Source organism: Dipodomys ordii, unplaced genomic scaffold, assembly GCF_000151885.1.
Source record: "Dipodomys ordii isolate 6190 unplaced genomic scaffold, Dord_2.0 Scaffold28, whole genome shotgun sequence".
Classification (NCBI taxonomy): domain Eukaryota; kingdom Metazoa; phylum Chordata; class Mammalia; order Rodentia; family Heteromyidae; genus Dipodomys; species Dipodomys ordii.
The window spans coordinates 11,339,369-11,358,649 of NW_012267244.1; the positions used below are offsets into that span (position 1 = coordinate 11,339,369).

The 19,281-nt window shown below is 34.5% G+C and overlaps 1 protein-coding gene across 1 annotated transcript in view; it reads left to right on the plus strand.

Annotated features, from left to right (window-relative positions):
• Window positions 1-17,580, plus strand: part of Ap3b1 (adaptor-related protein complex 3, beta 1 subunit) — a 245,036-nt gene extending 227,456 nt beyond the window's left edge. The window contains exons 24-26 of the mRNA XM_013015820.1: window positions 361-458; window positions 5,032-5,170; window positions 16,865-17,580. Coding sequence (XP_012871274.1) covers window positions 361-458; window positions 5,032-5,170; window positions 16,865-17,018 — 391 coding nt within the window. The 3' untranslated portion in view covers window positions 17,019-17,580. The remainder of the gene's footprint in view (window positions 1-360; window positions 459-5,031; window positions 5,171-16,864) is intronic.
• The last annotated feature ends 1,701 nt before the right edge of the window (window positions 17,581-19,281 follow it).

Genomic DNA, 19,281 nt, shown 5'->3' on the forward strand with positions numbered 1-19,281 from the left:
TTGTATGTATATGTGTATTTTCTGTGTCACATGATAGCATTTCCTATATGTGTCATTTAGTAAAAAATTGAGATAACAGGTGTATTTCTCTACAGTTTTGTCTGAGAAAAATTTCAAATCTTTTTAGCTGTGATATTTAATTAAGAAGTTTCTAGTAGGGGGCTGGGAAGGTGGCTCAGTGGTAGAGCGCTTGTCTCACATGAATGAGGCCCTGGGTTCAATTCCTCAGTACCACATAAAAACAGAAAGAAAAAAAAAAGAAGTTTCTAATATATGTTTTGATTGCATCTATTCAACTACATAGTTTTAAAGGTATGTTTAGTTCGCATTTAATCAGCTTTGGTTTTACTTTTTCTTTAGCACCAAGGATGATTGTTTCAATGTTAATATTCAGCCATCTGTTGGAGAACTACTTTTACCTGTTGCCATTTCAGAGAAAGATTTTAAGAAAGAACAAGGTGAGAAATTATTACAATTTCCTAGAAATTTACGTACCAAAACTATGCTATATGCTTGTTCTGCTAATTGGTCTGTTGATTCAAACACATATTAGTCAATGCACAGTCTTCCCATTTTTGTTATTGCTTTGTACTTATGAAATAACCTTGAAAGTATATGCTTGTTTATGTTTCTGTTAGATTTGAAAATTAATTAGTATGTCTTTACAGTAACACATTGATTCTTAGCTTTTCAATTCTGATGATGGCCCTGTTCGGTGTAAAACACCAGGAACTTAGACTTAACGCTTTAAGGCTGTATTGCCGTAAATCTTATGTTTCTGTAGGTTTTTTATTATAGGCCTATTTTTCCACTCTTGGTAATACATTTTCCTCTGTACACAGTTAAGTACCTTACATTTCAAAATGAAGTCCTAATTATAGCATTAGAAGACCTCTCTTTTGACCAAATTTTATATTAAAGAAATAGTTTTAATAAATCAGAGCTGAGTTAAATGTACACCTTAAAAGGAAAATATTACCAGAAGAATGCAATTACAATGTATCTTCTGATAAAAATGAAGCCTTTTTTTCTGTATGTGAATATAGGAAAATAACAAAGATTTTATGTGTTAAAGGATAACATTTCTAAAACTAGGGAATATATTTTTGAATATTCAGCAATTTTTAAAACCATATGTGAATCAGAGCTATTTTTCCCCTTCTGAAGGATGCTATCAAACAAAGATCCCTTCGTTTTGAGATCATTAGATCATACTCATCAAGCTTCTAGAAAGTACTACATACATCCGAGGAAAGGAACATGCTCCCTGGCACTCCTTTGTTGTAGTGCTTATGATTGATTTACTCCAAGCCTTTTCGATCCACAGAATCAAAAAGACCTGTTGTCGAAGAATCTCACACAGAAATCCCAAACACAACTATAAATTTATAGGAATCTTTTTTTTCCTCAGACCCTATTTTTAAATGATAAAAAAGTGACTAAATCCAACTTTACATTTGTTTTCTCAAAAGTTGATTATTGCTATAGAAGAAAATTATCTTTGTGATTTTATTTTTCCCATAACAAATTGAATTGATTCTTGTATTTGCTATTCTTACCCTTTGCTGGCTAAAGCCTGCCTCTCTGCTTTGCATCTGTTCAGCAAACCAAGGTGAGTGGCATATAAGCGACTGAGTAAGGCTTTGGCACATTTATTGCTAAGAGGGTATTCTGTCTTTGAGAAGTACAAGTAAAGTCTATTTAAGGCAGCAGATTAGTGTATGCCCTTTCCCTTTCTCTCAGCTGTTGTTTAGAATAGTTGCTATTTCGATCAAATTTTTTTTTTGCTCTGCTGTAACAGAGGGATTTTTCGCTGACTAGCCATATAGAACCGTAAGTGCATGAGAGAGGTGCATTTGGAGAATAGCTGCGGTCCTCTGTGGACTTGTTGCCAAAATCCCTTTTTCTTCTGCCATTTTACTTCTATGGTTGTTGATTATTTGTCTGAATAAATCTGGCAGCTGTTTGCTATGTTTAATAGAGCAGAAAGGCTACTCTGAATAAAGCTATTTGAAAATTTGTTTATATGAAGTATTTGTAAATCCTTGCAAGTCTCTTGGCATTTCTGTATCATTCTTCCTGTCTTCCTGAATTCATTCTTTGATGTGGGACTTGATGCCGGCAAATTTGCCACAGGTTTCAAGAATCTTCTCAATAGCATCTTTTTAGTTCTAGATTTTAGCAGGTTTGGCAATAGAGATCTCAGTTTTCAACTGTATACATGTATTTGTTTGTTAGACAGAAGGTAAATGAAAATGACCTACTAACAAAATCCTAAATTAAAATAAAAATCATTTCCTCACATTTTATCAATGCATTGTTCTAGAAGGTAAAATGTGCATTTAAAAATGTGTTTAATCTGTTTCTCTGCTGTAAAAAAAAGAGTTTATATAATTGATCTCATTTCATGATATCTTTTAAGACTTCAAAATGATTAAATATGTTAGAAACTGAAAGTTATAAATAAGAGAAACAAAATGTTTCTTTTTTATTCTCAAGATATATACATAACTGAAAAGTGCAAATATTAAGTAAAGATGGTTCTAACAGATTCTCACATATTGGACAAATGTGTTTACAAATAAAAGGTTTTATTTCTAGTTATAACCAGCTTCATCACTTTTTCTGTTTTCTTAAGGGTTCTGTGGCTAAACATGATTGTTTTTACAATGGAGGTCAACATGCTAAATCAGGTTGCCTTTGTCATTGAATATTTATGGTATTCATATCATGAGCCTTAAAATGAAGCATAGTTTATTTATTGAGAGTTTTAAGTGCTGCGGAATTGGTTATGAGCTGTCTCTGAGGACATTTAAATACTGTAAAGAGCATAGAATTTCTTTTTATTTAAATTTTTAATTTTGTTTCTTCTATTTTAATTTCAAAGGCTTATGCTGATGGTTTGTTCCAGGATACTGCCTTTTGTTTACTTTCTTCCTGCAAATCCAAAACACAGAAAAATCTTTTCAAATTAGTTTTCTTACTTTACTTGGCTAGTTTAGTAGTTAATTACAGTTGATTGACCTAAATTAAGTGCAGTACTACACCTTCACCAAAAATTAGACAAATTCTAATAAAACTACCAGTTCTTCAGTCTGATGATTTTTAAATATTTTCCCAGTAACTTTATCTGTATTATGTGTGAGCAAGCTATGTACAATGTTTGAAAAGTATGTTTATATAACAGAAACTTTTAATGGTACCTTGGCATATTTTTCCTCCTACTTAATTTGAGAATACCTGATATATTTTCATTTAACAAAACCTCTGCTTTAAGAAACCTAAAATGTTTACTTAATTTTATTGTGATTTATGCATCCATCTTATGGGTTCCTAGTGAGCAAGATGCTAATTCTTTAAGTGGTCAGACATTTACTATTTTCTGGCCCTTAACTACCACAAGCAATCATATTTGATGCCCCTTAATTAGAGCACCTTTTTTTCTTTCCAGGTTCTTTTTCCACCTCAGCAATCGAGACAATACATTTGCTTACCATGCTGCTCTCCTAAGTGTTCTTTTGCATGTAAATTAATCTTGATTCAGTTTACACTGTCATGCTGAGTGGTACAAATTGCCTATAACAATAAAACAGCATGAGTTAAAAATAAAGGGGGGTGGGAAGGCAGATTGAATGTGTGCCTTACTTGATAGGATGTTACTTTGCTTTATGCCAATACATTAGCTGACGATAATGAATCTTCTGTTCTGAAAAGCATGGTTTAGTTGATTTTTTTAATTTTACTTCAATGGAACAGTACCTTGTCTTTTATAGAACAAGTTAGACAAACCATTAATGACAAGAGTGTTAAGGTTAAATATGAAGCAATGCATTCACTTCTCTGAGTGCTATCCATCTTTCCATTTACAGGAGCTTGACAAAAGTACTGGCTTTGTACAACATTTCCTTTAATTACATGCTGCGGGAAACAGGCTTTTAACATAAACATAGTTGCATTCATTTATTCAGCAGTTGCTCTTCAATAGAGCTTAATGGAGAAGGTTTAAATCCTAAATGAGTACACACATCTCTCAGCAGTGTTATGTCAGCCACTGTGCTTTACTTAAAAGCCATGCTTGACTGTGAGTGTAGTTTTTAAAGCTTTTGCCTAATATTGAAGTTAAGCAGCCTAAGACAGAACATAGTGTTTCTGGAGTTTGAAAGTAGTTAGTAAAAACTGCTCCTTATTACTAGATAGTTCTATTTTCTGTTTGGTGGCATCTTTTTATAATGAGAGGCTTTAGTGTCTTCATATCCTTAATCAGAGGGAGTTTTTACAATTTCAGATTACATTTGCAATAAATAATTAAATACATAAGGCCTAAAGGCTCAGGGTCCTTTGGATACATGGTATCAAGTTTTACAACTTTCATAAATTTTGTAAATTATATGTTTTAGACATCTCAAAAAAGGTGTCCATGACTTATGTGACAGCTCCAAATATGACATTTATTGTGCTTATTTTATTTAATTAAATTCTTGTCACTGAACTTCAACATATTTTCCAAATGTTCTGTTTGCTGTTGAATTTGTTTCCCAAACAGTTCATATGAGATTCTGGTGTTAATGGTGTGTCTTTGTCAACTATAGTGTTCTGGTTATAATTGTTCTTCACCTGGTTTCTTTTTAAAATACTGCTTGAAATGTCTCTAGGATGTTTTTTTTTCGATTTACTTTTTTTCCTGTTTTCAAACTTGTTGCTTTGGAAATTTCATTTTGTGTCTTTTCAACAATTCTAGTTCTTTTCATTAGGCAGATACAATTAGGCAGCTCCTTTCATTAGGCACCTGAAGCGTCCCTTGAAAACTTGGAGTTTGTCACATTGAAGCTGTGCATCATGTAATGATACTAGTTATTAGAATCACTTTGCTTCGTCTTCAAAAGCAATATGTAGTCATCTTTGAATGAATGGAAAATAATAATAATAATGGGAAGAAGACATTTTTACCAAGTAGAACTTTGGCTCTGAGCTTAAAATTGATTGATTTTCATGAAGAAATCAGTAAATCCAAGTCTTCTTTTGCTTTTGCAGGAATGTTAACAGGAATGAATGAAACCTCTGCTGTGGTCATCACTGCACCACAGAATTTCACTCCCTCCATGATCCTTCAAAAGGTTGTGAATGTGGCCAACGTCGGCCCAGTGCCTTCTGGCCAAGATAATATACACAGGTAGGTCTCATTTCATGAGGAGAACTTGTACAAGTACATAAAATTTAATTTCCTAATAATCTTTAAACATGAATGTACCTCCCTTTTTTTTTCTCATTAGTATTTGGTTGATGGGTTTGGGGTTAAAGCCCTTCTTCATTTTATAGTATATTACATTGGTTTGACTTTTCCTGAAATACAGAGTACATCCACATTTTCATATAGCTTGCTAATTTTGTTGTTGTTGTTGTTTTACCTTGTTTTTTTTTTTTTTTGTGCCAGTCCTGAGGCTTGAAATTAGGACCTGGGCACCATCTCTGAGCTTTTTTTTTTTTTTTTGGTTGGTTGTGGGGCTTGAAGTCTGGGCTTGGACGCTATTCCTCAGCTCTTCAGCTCAAGGGGAGTGTCTACCACTTGAGCCACAGAGCCACTTCCAGTTTTCTAGTAGTTTATTGGGGATAAAAGTCTCACGGACTTTCCTTGCCCTGGCTTTGAACCGTGATCCTCAGATCTCAGCCTCCTGAGTAGCTAGGATTATAGGCGTGAGCCACCGGTGCAGGCTCTGAGCTTTTTTTTTTTTTTTTTTGCCCAAGGCTTATTGTACTGTTCCACTTGACCCACATCTCTTTCATATTTTTGTGGTTAATTAGAAATGAGGGTCACATAGACTTTCCTGCCTGAGGGAAAGTCTAGGCTGGCCTTGCACCTTGATCCTCAGATCCCAGCCTCCTGAGTAGCTAGGATTACAAACATGAGCCACCAGTGCCCAGCTGACTTGGTAAATTTGTCAAGATGCCTTCCATGAATCAGTTGAGGTTTTATTTTATTCTTGCCAGATCCAGTAGATCTTTAGATATTCTAAATTAATTTCAATACTTAATTGAAAGTAGTTAAAAAACTGAAAATTGAACAACTTCTTATAAATTAGTGGAGTTAGACTCACCTTTTTTTTTCCAATTGAAAGGAAGTTTTAAATACAACAGAGACTTCCTTTGCAAAGAAGTTCCCTAAGCAAGCCTTCATGGGGAGTTGCTAGACAACTATCATGGACTAAGTACAGCTTCTCTTTTCAGACCAGAACTTTCTGTACCACTAAGCATCAGAAGCATGAGATCCAAGTCACAAATATGATTATCATGTTTGCTTTCTTCATATTCTTATTAGTGCCAGTATTTTTTAATTAAAATGAAGATTTATCGCTTAACCACATGATTTTTGCATAGTCAACTCTATGGGCTAAAGGGAATCATTGCATCAAATAATTTTGTGGTATACTTGTGCTGTTAAAAATATCTTTACCCTATAGACCTTAAAAACTTTTTTTTTTAATTAAGGAACAGCCAAAACTCTATATGCAAAAAGTACCAGGGTGGTAAGGCCCAGCCCTATATTGGGACAAACTAATATTTCTTCTTATGGGCTTTAATTTCCATATCTGTTTGTGTAGAGATGCCTAGGAGAGTGAATGGTCATCATACTGGTATTACCGTGTAAATTTAACTTACCTATCAGTTAATTTTATTCAAATGGGAAAAATTAAGCAGAAGCTTTCTCAGTAAAAGTTAAAAAAAAAAAAGAATTTGATCTAAGTGTTCTGGGTTTTTTTCTACTTAAATACTTGGCTTCCCTATATGATTTTCTCACTCAAAAGCTACCTTATTTATAAATCCTCAGAATTATTGAAATAATACAAGATCAAATTGTTTATTCATCAACTCCAACTTTTGGCTTATTCAGTATGACAGTTGACCTGATGCATCAGGTATCCCTTAACACTGCAATCCTGGGGCACTGAACTCAGGGGCTTGAACTCAGGGCTGGGGCACTGTCCCTGAACTTTTTTGTGCAAGACTAGTGCTCTAGCACTTTGCGCCACAGCGCTACTCTGGTTTTCTGGTGGTTAATTGAAAATAAAAGTCTCATAGACTTTGCTACCTGGGCTGGCTTTGAATTACAGTCCTCAGATCTCAGCCTACAGTCTTGTTTTGCTATTTTTCGTAATGCACAAAAAACATAGGAAAGCCATTGTTTATGTTGAAACTTGTAGTTTAGTCTCTGTTTAGTATGTAGATCATTAGGAAGGACAGTTGTTTTATTTTTTACTTTTTTAAAAACAATAACAAGGGCTGGGAAGGTGGCTCAGTGGTAGATCGCTTGCCTTGCATGCCTGAGGCCCTGGGTTCTATTCCTCAGCACCACAGAAGCAAAAAGGAAAAAGCCGGAAGTGGTGCTGTGGCTCAAGTGGTAGAGCACTAGCCTTGAGCTGAAGAGCTGAGGGACAACGCCCAGGCCCAGAGTTCAGGCCCCACGACCAGACCCAAAAAATAAATAAATAAATAAAAATAATAACAATCTTTTGTTCTTTAGAAGGAAAAAAAAACCTCAGCTAGGCACCAGTAGCTCACACACCTATAATACTAGCTACTCAGGAGGCTGAGATCTGAGAATTGAGGTTTGTCTTCCTAGACTCTTGTCTTCCTCAAGATTCTTTATATCCAGTTAACCAGCAAAAAGGTGATAGTAGAGATGTGACTTAAGTAGTATTGCACCAGCGTTGACCAAAAAAAATTAATAAGCAAGGCCTAGCATTCAAGACTTTGTACCAATAAGAATAAAAAAGGAAAAGGAGAAGAAACTCAAAAGATGTTCTCAAAACTATTAGATAATATGAAAGCATTTCCCTACTGGAAGACTAGACTAGAAAGGATATCTAGCATAATTGTATACTTGCTATTGCATAGTTTGCCTGAATGTCTTAATATCTATACAAGTAATTAAAATTATTTAAATTAAAATTCCTACAGTTAATTCTTAATTATCTATGCTAATACAGAGGAGAAACATAACTCAGAACCATCTATGTTTAACTCTAGAATTCAGAGATGACACTCTAAAACTTTCTATACAGTGATCCTCACACATATATTAGGTGTCTTGATAAATTTCTAGCTCCATCATTAGTGGCTGCTTTTTTGGCTCTGTATTTAGAGGAAGAGCTCAAACAGAGTCAAACATGAATAGAATACCTACATTTCTTTTTTTGCCAGTCCTCAGGCTTCCACTCAGGGCCTGGGCACTATCCTTGATCTTCTTTTCCTCAAGGGTAGCACTCTATTACTTGAGCCACAGCGTCAGCACTTCTGGCCTTTTCCGTTTATATGATACTGAGGAATCGAACCCAAGGCTCCATTCATGCTAGGCAAGCATTCTACCACTAAGCCACATTCCCAGCCCCATTTATTTATTTGTTTTTTTTGTTTGTTTGTTTATATTTTTTGTCTCATGGGGTTTGAACTCTGGATGTGAGTTCTTCACCTCCATGGTGAGCACTCTACCACTTGAGCATCATTTCCGGTTTTCTCGTGGTTAATTGGAGATAAGAGTCTCACAGACTTTCCTGCCCAGGCTGGCTTTGAACCATGATCCTCAGATCTCAGCCTCCTGAGTAGCTAGGATTAGAGGTGTGAGTCACCGGTACCCAATCCCCTATATTTCTTTCTTTTATTTTTTTTGTCAGTCATGGGGCTTGAACTCTGGGCTTGGGTGCTATCCTTGCACTCTTCAGCTCAAGGCAAGCCCTTTACCGCTTAAGCCACAGGGCCACTTCCAGTTTTCTAGTGGTTTATTGGAGATAAGAGTCTCACGGGCAAGGACTTTCTTGCCAGGGCTGACTTTGAACCACAATCCTCAGATCTCAGCCTCCTGAGTAGCTAGAATTACAGGCATGAGCCACCGGCGCCCGGCATTTCTTAAGAGTAGTTTGTACTCTCTTCTTAGTTCCAATCAAACTTAATTGAAGGTAGCTTATTTACTTTTATTGATAAAGTATAGTTCTAATAATTTTCTTAATTTTAGAAAGTTTCCAAATCATAAATACCATAATAGTTGTATTTTCTATATCAAAATAATTCACATTGTTATTATCTCTATATACCATTGTCTATACCTTTGTGCTCATAGCAATGAGAACAAACAATTGTTTATAGGGTCTGTGTTAGTGCTTTTCATTTAAAATGAAGTAGCAGTTACTGGTATTTATAAATACCAGTATATTCTTCTTGACCATTTAATGAATAAGTTCCCACTGTTTAGTATTGAAATAGTTTATTCCTGATACTCTCCAAACATTCAGTATTTTTACATCAAATACTGCATAGGGGGATACTTATTATAAGAAATTTTAGGAAGTGAACCTTTGTTAATATGCAAAGGTACGTAATAATAATGTAATAGGAATTTTAATTGGGTGATTAATAGAAAATATTCCTAATACATCAACAGAAAATGGCTGCCATTAAGAACAAGTCAATTTAAAAACACAAGAATTTACTTCACAGACTTAGAACCTCTTCTAAATAGTTAACAATTGGAAAGATCAATTGACAAAGCAGATCTACTCCTAGATTACATGATTTAGTATTTATTTTCTAAACAAGTGATAGAGTCAGAAAGCCATACAGCATACCATTCATTACTCACTATTAGCTTCCTATCTGTGTAGATCCTTTCTGTTTGGGAAGCTTCTCTCTGAGAACAAAACATATTTACTGAGCTCTACCTTAGGGTTTTTGGTGCCATCCTGTTGCTTTCCAGATTGGAGTTATCACTTAGGGAGGAGTGACACAGGAATAAACATTTATTAAATAGGTAGTTGAATATTTTCATTTATTGTGTTAGCTATTCATATGAAAACATATGAGATATGCATTGTAAAAGTCTTAAAAGGTGTCATATAAGTGCTAACAAACTAATCCATAAATAAAGTAAATGCAAAGACAGAATAGTCAGCATTACACTGTATATAAATGGACTGCAAAGGAAAAAAGGTCAAGAATTCATATGTTCTAAAGGAGGAGATGAGACAGAACAGCTCATATAGGAATAGAAAAAAAATGGTGATCCTCTGAGGTAAATCCAGTAGCATTTATAAAGGTGATTCATATTCAGTGATGTAGAAACAGAGGAGTATTGATTTTAATGTATTACTTGTTCCCTGGTAACAGTGCTGAGTACTATAATCACCAAAAAGCAGAAGACTAAAATTCTGTAGTTCTAAAACCTCTAACTTTTTTCCTGTAAAGAATCACATGGAAGATTCCTGGAACTCACCTCTAAAACTTAGCTTAGCTTCAGCACATGTAGATCAGGGTCCCAGAAGCTGCCTTTGGCCAATGCTTAAGTGTTTCTAAGGCACATATTCTAACGTCCACAGCTAGACTGCACTTGCATTATCGAGAGCTAATGATAGTCTCATGGCACATCTTAAAATATTTTTCCTATATTTATCTATTTCCCTTAAAAAATAGTTTGCTTGCTTTTTTGTTTGTTTGCTTGTTCATTTGTTTGTGCTTAGAGAATCCTATGCTTACTAAACACAAGTTCTACCCTGGAGCTGCACTTCTAGCTCCAGGTGAATTGCTTAATTGGGATTTTTTTTTTAGTTGCCTCTGCAAGACAGTTTGTTAGTTACAATAGTACACGAGTCTCGGACCATAAGTATATGTTTATCTTTCAGTAGTCTCAACCATTTTATGTATTAACCCATATTCACAAATTCTGACCTGTATGTAAGTATTATCATGGAAAGGAGTTCATATCATACACTTATCTTGCCATTTCAAAATGGACCTATGTAAGGGAACAATGATAGATGTCACTGTGAAGACAGATGCCTTGTCTCTTCCATGATTCTACATTAGATCTTAATAAGATCCTAGAGCAAGTTTCATTATTAATTTGTATTTAGTAGTCATATTCCTTCCCACTCACCCTTCATATCTTAATTAGTATCATGGCATTTGTTTATTTGTTCTTTTTTTTCACTTATAACTTTTGAATATACATAGCTTGTGGATAAAAGCAATATTAGTAAAAGAAATGTTTTACTGTTGTTACTTAAGTTCTTAACTAATTAGGAAAGTCTGGTGCTGTGACTTGAACAGTGTGTCCTTAATAATCATGGTAACTTTTATCAGCACAGATTAAGACAATTTCAAGTTTAAAATAAAATTTTTGTTATTTAGTTAAGTATACAACAACTTGTTTCATTTCTAGGCCTTAAACTCATCTAATTATTCACTGTTATAAGACTGCTTAAAGATTATTAGGGTATATATTAATAGGGAAAATACTAGTATTTGTGCTTTTTCTAGCCTAAAACATATCATTATGCCTTCTTCTTTCACTATCTTTTGAGGACCTTTGTTAAGGATTTTGCTAATATGAGGGTTACAAATTCAAATTCAGTCTTTTTTATGCAGTGCCTAAATTTCCTTTTGTTCAGTTCTTATATTACTTGACTCTTAAGATGATATTTTCTGTATTTTTTCCCTTGGTAATTCTAGGAGATTTAAATTCTGGGTATTTTTGGAATATCATAATATAAAATAGTTTTTACTTAGCAAATATCATTTGATACCTTGGTGCCCTGCTTCTATAAACTCTGAGACAACTGCCAACCTACTACTTCTATCCTAAAACAAAATTTTGTATAAACAGCTATTGATGTAAAAACATCAGGCTTAGGTCTTTCTGGCACTCTGAAAAATTCTGAGGCTCCAGCAAAATTGAAGAGTTTTAGAACATTTTTAGTAATCTAGTTTTTTCTCAGGCTAGTGATTATCCACTAGGAGGCAGCACTGCTTTTTAGCTGACTGAACTGTACAGCCTGATCAGTCTTTCATTGAAAAACAAATGCAGGCTTCAGTTAATTTTTACACAGAAAAAATACATAGCTGTTTCCAAAGTAATCAACTACACAGCTTAATTTCACTTTAAAACATTCTGTATTTAAGTTATATTTAATTCCCCCATTTTTGAGATTACATCTTATAATGCAACAGTTATGCTAATATGAATATATTGCTGTTTTCTGTAAAAATGAAAGAAAGATATTCTGGATTGACAAAATTTGGAAGGAATCAAAGAGAATGAAATAGTTTGTTTTGCATTCGGTTTTCTCTTGTTAACCCTACTCACTCCACCCAAAAAACAAACCAGAAATGCTCCAGGATGTTTTATGTCTTCTTTGAGGAAGTACATTTAGATTTTTTTTTAACTTTCTTATATAAAGAAAGAGACTGCATCATTGACCTGCAAGGGTAAAGAGTAATTTTTTTATACCTTATAAAAATTAGAATAGAAAGTAGAGAGTCCTAAATTGTGATGATCCTTTATTTTTTTATGTTAACTCTTCTCATCTGAATGATAGAGAAAGTAGTACAATATTGTCAGGCAGTTTTTTAAATGAGGAAAACTATTCATTTAGATAAATTCTCTAAGCTTTAATCGCACATAAATTTTCCCTCTGAATTCAGTAGTATAATGAGCTTCACTTTAAAATACAATTCTATAGTCAACAAATAGAATTTTTTCAGGACTTCCAAATTCTCTGCCTGTTTGAATATTATCAAGGCAATAAAGATTTATAATTTTTAAATCTTTTGAAGATAATGCTCCAAATCACCATGCTTTGTATTGATGTTTAGGAGGCTTATTCAAACCAGTATTTCTTACATATAATGATTGTGTGACTTCATTACACATTTGTCAACTTTGGACTAATTATTTTTATACAGCTAGGGCAGGGCAGTGCATCTTGTGATCGTCTTTCTTACTAATAGGATTCTGTCTGCTTCAGCAGGCAGTAATTGAAGGCTTCATGTACAGAGAAGAGGAAAAAAAAGTTTTAGCCTGAGTGGGTCATTGTCACAGCTTCTGGTAACCAGTAGAACAGAAAGCACAAGAAAATTGAACTCAGAATAGAAAAATCAGAAACCAGGAAGACTATCCAAGAGAAGAAAAAGCATGTCTTAGAGCTGTTGCATTAAGTGTAGCAAATCTGATTGTAAGAAATTTTATGTTTGCGAATACTCTGCTGGTTGATAACAGCCTATCAGATAAGTATTTTAATGTTCCTGTTCTTTTAGCATTTTGCTTGTTAGAACAATTGAGTTGCAAGACATCTTTTCCTTCTAACAAAGAATATTTATGGCCCATAAACAGTTCTTCAAGTTAAAAAGAAGTGTAATTTAAGTTATCTGATTAACTTCATATTCTGAAGTTAATATACTTTTAAGAAAAATGTATATATTTTATTTGCTTAGTTTTTTGGTTCTAAATCTTAAAATTGAATAAATTTAATGTTAGTTATTAGAAATAATAGACATTTATAAAGATGACATATAGATCTATCTAAATACTTTCGCCTTCTCAGATGATGACCATAAGATAGCAGTGCTTAGTGGTAGAATGAAATGAAAACTTAAAGAAAAATATCTAGATGGTTGCCTTATAACAACGTGGAACCCATCATACATAGGCAATACATCTTTAACTGTCATTCATGTATTTGTTCTCATTTTTGTGCATCTGGTTTCGAGGTTGATTGGCCTCCCACCAGCCCCTCCCAGATTATAGCTCCATTCAAAAGGTTTTTATAATTTTCGTTACTGGTGGCTTTTGAGAGAGTGGCTATTATTTAATTTTTTTTAATCTTAAGGGCAGGGATTATAAAAATACAGCAAGATGCATGAGTCACAGAATACAAAAAGATCAACATGCAAATTTTGCAGGGAAAAATTTTCCTTCCAAGTTTGTGTATAGAACAAAAATAAGTTATACATTTATTAAATAAATAGGGAAAAACATGATTTATCTGTTGACTAATAAAAACAAATGTTAATATTAAGAGAATGTGTGTGATCTGGAGTCAGTGCTTAGGTTTGAATTCCTACTTCACTTTTCACTGGCTCTGTGTCCCTGACCAAGTACCTCAACTTCTATGGACTCCAGTTCTTCATTTCTCATTAGTGACCTGCCTAATATGGTCAAATGAAATAATGCAAGTGACATACTTAGAACTGACCATCAGTCACATGCAAACACTTAATAAACAGTAGCTGTTATTATCATTACAGTGATCAAAAACTTCTGTGCTTCTGAAATTTTTGAGACCAAGCATAGAGGCTCTGATGTCATTGAATTTAGTAAATCAATATTTATAATCAAGATTTCTTACATGCAGAAACTTACTGGTTATGGTTTACTAGCTAGTACTCTCTATAACTGTCTTTTTAAAGGTATACTAAAACGTTACTTGTTCAGAAGTGAAATGATTAATAACTTTTGGGGAGTGACTTTTACTTTCCATGGACCCAAACAAATCATTTGTAATCCTGCTGTGTTTCAATTAAATACATCCTTTTGAACTGTGAAATGAGATTGTCAGGGTGTCTGGTCTCCTGGTCTGCTTTAAAGCACTGCTTCCACCAGGTATGCCCACCAGAATAGTTAGAAAGCTTTGCACCAGTTAGATTTTGTTGCTAGGATGACTTGCTTATTAGTAAGTCCACTACAGTGGAAAAAATGTGCCTTTAATCATTATAGCACAGATAGTGTTGTAATAATAGGATTTCAGAAACATGTCTGATATTCTGATTTTAATCTCTGTAAACATACTGACATCAAAACTGACGTTTATCTTTACCTAGTTTGTATTATTGGTAATATTGAATCTTAAGTTTTTAATACAAAAGGAACAAAATGTGCCTTGGGGCTATTCAACCTAGAAATTAAAACATTGCCTCTGTGTTTCTATTCAGACATAATCTTCTCTATGGTCTCAAGGCAGAAGTGTTAAATAAATAAAAGGCCGAATGAGACTATTGTTGACATAATTACAACCCTGTCAGAAAGAATTGCAGGTGTAATGACCAAATCTGTGGGAACATAGTGCCTTCATATCCTTTGATGGCATTAACAGAAATACAGAAACTGTATTCTTCTATGAAAGCAGAAGAACCCTAAAATTTTAGACAAGAGAAATGAATAAACCTGCAAAGAGTGACAGATAAGGGAGGATGTTTGAAGGCTGACGATCTTTGTATTCTCTTAAAGATGAAATTGAGGTACAGAGTTCCTAATCTCTTGTGAGATTTGTACATCTGAAGTCCAGATGTAAGCAGGTTACAGTAAAAACATTGGTATGAGTTTTGTTCCCATACTAGTTATTTACAGTTAGTTTGTCCTTGCAAGTTTCAGTGTGTTTGAAAACAATAACAAATAGATGAGCAGAAAGTTTTATAAATGTACTTGCTTGACATCCTACTGGGTAATGCTTTAAAATACAACTTCAAAGTATGGTTAATATTTTAATTGAATAAGATTACCATATTTGTTTTGCTTTTATTGCATTATTCTACTTGCTGTTTGAACACTGATTTTCATGATTCTATTTAGACCAAAAAAATGTTTCATTTGGATTTTTTTAAGAATTTAACATATTATAAGATCTTGATGTCATTTTTTAACCCAAAAAAGAAATTACTTTTCATTTAAAGAGAATCTGCTTCCTGCTTAAGTGGCTAATATTTTAATTAAGTCAGGAGTGAAGTTTTTCTGAGTGTCTCCTGATAAACTCCCTCTTTTATGTTGATGGTAATTAAACAGATCCCTGAGGACACCGCAGGCTCTGTGCAAGGCCCAAGCTAATTGTCAGACATGAGACACTGACCAGTTGGTTTGCTCTTGAATAGTCCACAGTGTGCTGTCAGCGCAGTTTTATTTTTATGTATTGTGAGCTGTTGTCAGGGCTAACTGGGTGCCATTGTGGCTGAAGATGTTGCGCAAATTGAGGCAGATGGCTCAGATTCAGACACGTGTCATACAGAAAGGGGAAAGGGGATTGGCCCTGCAAAGTGGGGTCACAGCAGGTCACAGACCTGCTTTGCACTTGTTAGTGTTTTCAAAAGCTCATGTGCAGCAACTTTGTTTTTCTCCAGTCATCCCTGCAATCAGACTCCCTCCTCCCAAAAATATGTGGGACATGCTCCATGTGGAAAAGGGAGGCAAGGGAGGCTCTCATCCTCTTCCTTCCATCTGAGGGCTCAACTGTGCAAGCAGAATGGAATAGGAGGACTTACAGGGTCTGCTTTTTAGGCAAGTTAATTGTAGTGCTTAAAAGGCTAGGTTTGCTTTTAATTCCTTGCAATTAGCAGGTTCTTCATGTCTTGGAATTTACTAACAACACATTAGACCTCAAGTTTCTTCATTATATTTATATATATATATAATATATATATATATATATTTATTTAGGGAGAAGAGGGGAAGGAGAGAGTGTGAGGTTGTACTTCACTGTCATGTGATTTTGTCTAATATCATCATTAGCATTAGAGAGGGAATTTGAATATTTTTACATGAGTGAATTCATTGCGAGTAAGAATTTTATAATGTACATAAAATTATCTAACTTCTTGCATAATCATTTTAACATATGAGGAATTCAAATTTCAAGCTCTTTGAGAGCAGTACCTGTTCTTAACATGTTTTAAAAATAAAAATAAACTTGCTTATTTTATGGGGCCTGTGCATAGAGACATGTTGAACACCAAGTAAATGAGTGCTTCCCAAATCTACCATAATGAAGAATTATCCACATGCAGCTATGGTTCAGAAATAATTTAAATAGGCTTCTTTTTCTTATTCTGTTTTTTGGGTTTTTTTCTAATACACTACATCTACCTGCTTAGGGTAAGCATAGACTAGACAACTTACTGATTTTTCAATAACTGGCTTTGAGGTTTTGGCAGTAAGGAACCCTCAATAAATTCATTCAAGACAAAAAAAAAAGAGTTACTTCAAACTATTTGAATTTATATTGTCTCCTCCTTCCCTGCCCTGCCCTGATAAAAGGTCTCTCTTTTTTTCTTCCAGGTTTGCAGCTAAAACTGTGCACAGTGGGTCATTGATGCTGGTCACAGTGGAACTGAAGGAAGGCTCCACAGCCCAGCTTATCATCAACACTGAGAAAACTGTGATTGGTTCTGTTCTGCTGCGGGAGCTGAAGCCTGTCCTGTCCCAGGGGTAACCTGCTTACATCTGGACTTCAGAACCTGGCACACAACAAAAGTGCCTGGCATCCACTACTGCTGCCTTTCATTTATAATAATAGCCCTTCCATCTGGCAGTGGGGGAAGAATACACTCTTGACATTCTTGTCTCCTGCTTTAGAATGCTAGTGTGTATCTATCATGTATGCAATACTTTCCCCTCTTCACTTTGCTAACCAAAGAACAGATAGATATTTTACTGTCAGTTATCTCAACTCTTGAATCCATGTGGCATTTTCTCTGTCTTCCTACTTCCTCATCTTCCTTCTCTTTTCTATCAATGATGAATATGAATCAAGTATTTAAAGTATATTGGAAACCATCTTTCCTTCAGCAGTAAGCAAAAATTAGCAAAGAAATCGTCTAAATTGTCTTTCAGCCTGGTATATGAAAATGAGATAATACCTTTTAGAATTAAATGCAAAAGCATGGTCTGCAAAATTTTTTTCTTTGAATTTTCTGGTATTATAATTGGTTATTGACAGCTGTCATCATGTTATCCCTAAATAATAAGATGAATAAACTAGCATATGAACACCATTTGTCTTTGCATTTTAATGAGAAACTGTTTATAATCCAGAAGTTCATTTGCTAAGCTTTCTTTATTCTGAAGTAAGTATCTTGAATTAATATTATACAAAGAAGCAACGGAGTTGCTGAAAGAAAAACTAATTTTAAATCAGGTAAATTTTCTAGCTGTGCTACAGAGTATTTAGCTCCAAAGAAAAAATTAGTGTGTTTAATAACAAAAGCAAATTTTTTCATGTTTATTAAGCAAAATATCTATGTAAGTGCAGTGTTAGTCTGTTAGTTGAGATCTGATTGTGTGACCAATTATACATACAGTATCAATTTTTGAATTTTGTTTTTCCTTTACAAATCATACTGCCTAACTTTGATACATAATTAAGTATATAACAGCTTGTTTTATGATAAGTTATATGAGCATCTTTCCATGGAATAGTAATGTGCTATCTTAGGTAAGTATTTTTAGGTAAGTATCTTAGGTTAGTATTTTTTTCATAATTGTACTGAATAGTCAAAAATACATTTAATTTTTTTTCTTTGCTAGTACTAGGGCTTAATCTCAGCTTCATGCTCAGCTTGCTTGTTCATGATTGGTGCTCTACCACTTGAGCCACACTTCTAGTCTACATTTTGTTGGTTAATTGGATATGAAATCTCATGGACTTCCTGCCGTGGCTGGTTTTGAAACATAATGCTCCTGATCTCAGTCTCCTACGTAGCTAGAATTACAGGCCAACTTCATCTAATACTTTATACTTTTTTTAAAAAATCAGTTGAAATCTTATTTGCCTTTCTGATATGAGGTGATGGACTTTGGTATAATATATACCAGTCATTTCCCTTTTTTAAGGTCCACATAACTAATGGCGCAGGTTTTTTTTTTCTTCTTCTTCTTCTTTTTTGGTCCAGTCTTGGGGACTGAACTCTGGGTTCAGGCTGCCACGGCCCCATTAGCTAGCTGTCACTACTAGTCATCAGGTGAATTCCATGCTTTCCATCTCAAAACCAGGAAAAGATATGCGTTCAGCTATCCATCTTTTTTTTTTTTCATCTGGTCGTGGGGCCTGAACTCTGGGCCTGGGCGCTGTCCTTCAGCTCTTCAGCTCAAGGCTAGTGCTCTACCACTTGAGCCACAGTGCCACTTCCAGCTTTTTTCTTTTTGCTTATGTGGTGCTGAGGAATCAAACCCAGGGCCTCATGCTTGCAAGACAAGCGCTCTACCACTGAGCCACCTTCCCAGCCCCGCGTGGTTTTTTTAGAGACAAGTTCTCACTAAATTCTTGGAACATACATATATTAAGAAGAGTGAAACGGGATATGGATTTTTTTTTTAATTTTCAAGCTTGTGAACTAGAAAGAGTAAACATGATTGCTAGAATTTTTGTTCCTGAAATATATCAGTGACCTTGAGTAAAGAGAGGAACATTCTGGTACATATAATGGGTTCTGTAAGACTATATGACTAGAGAGGTTATAGCCACCTTAGTTTGAGTAAGGATACTGTATGAGGTTCTCACAGTGATGAAATCGCCTAATGAGGCATTTCTGAGATCCTATACCTGTTGCCAAGTGACACATGACTGTATGACTATAGAAGCCTTTATGTTCTCATCCTGCAGCTTTGTATGCAGTAGTAAAACTGACACCCAAAAACAGCTCTTTTTTTTTTTTTTTTTTTAATTTTTTTTGGTCCAGTCGTGGGGCCTGAACTCT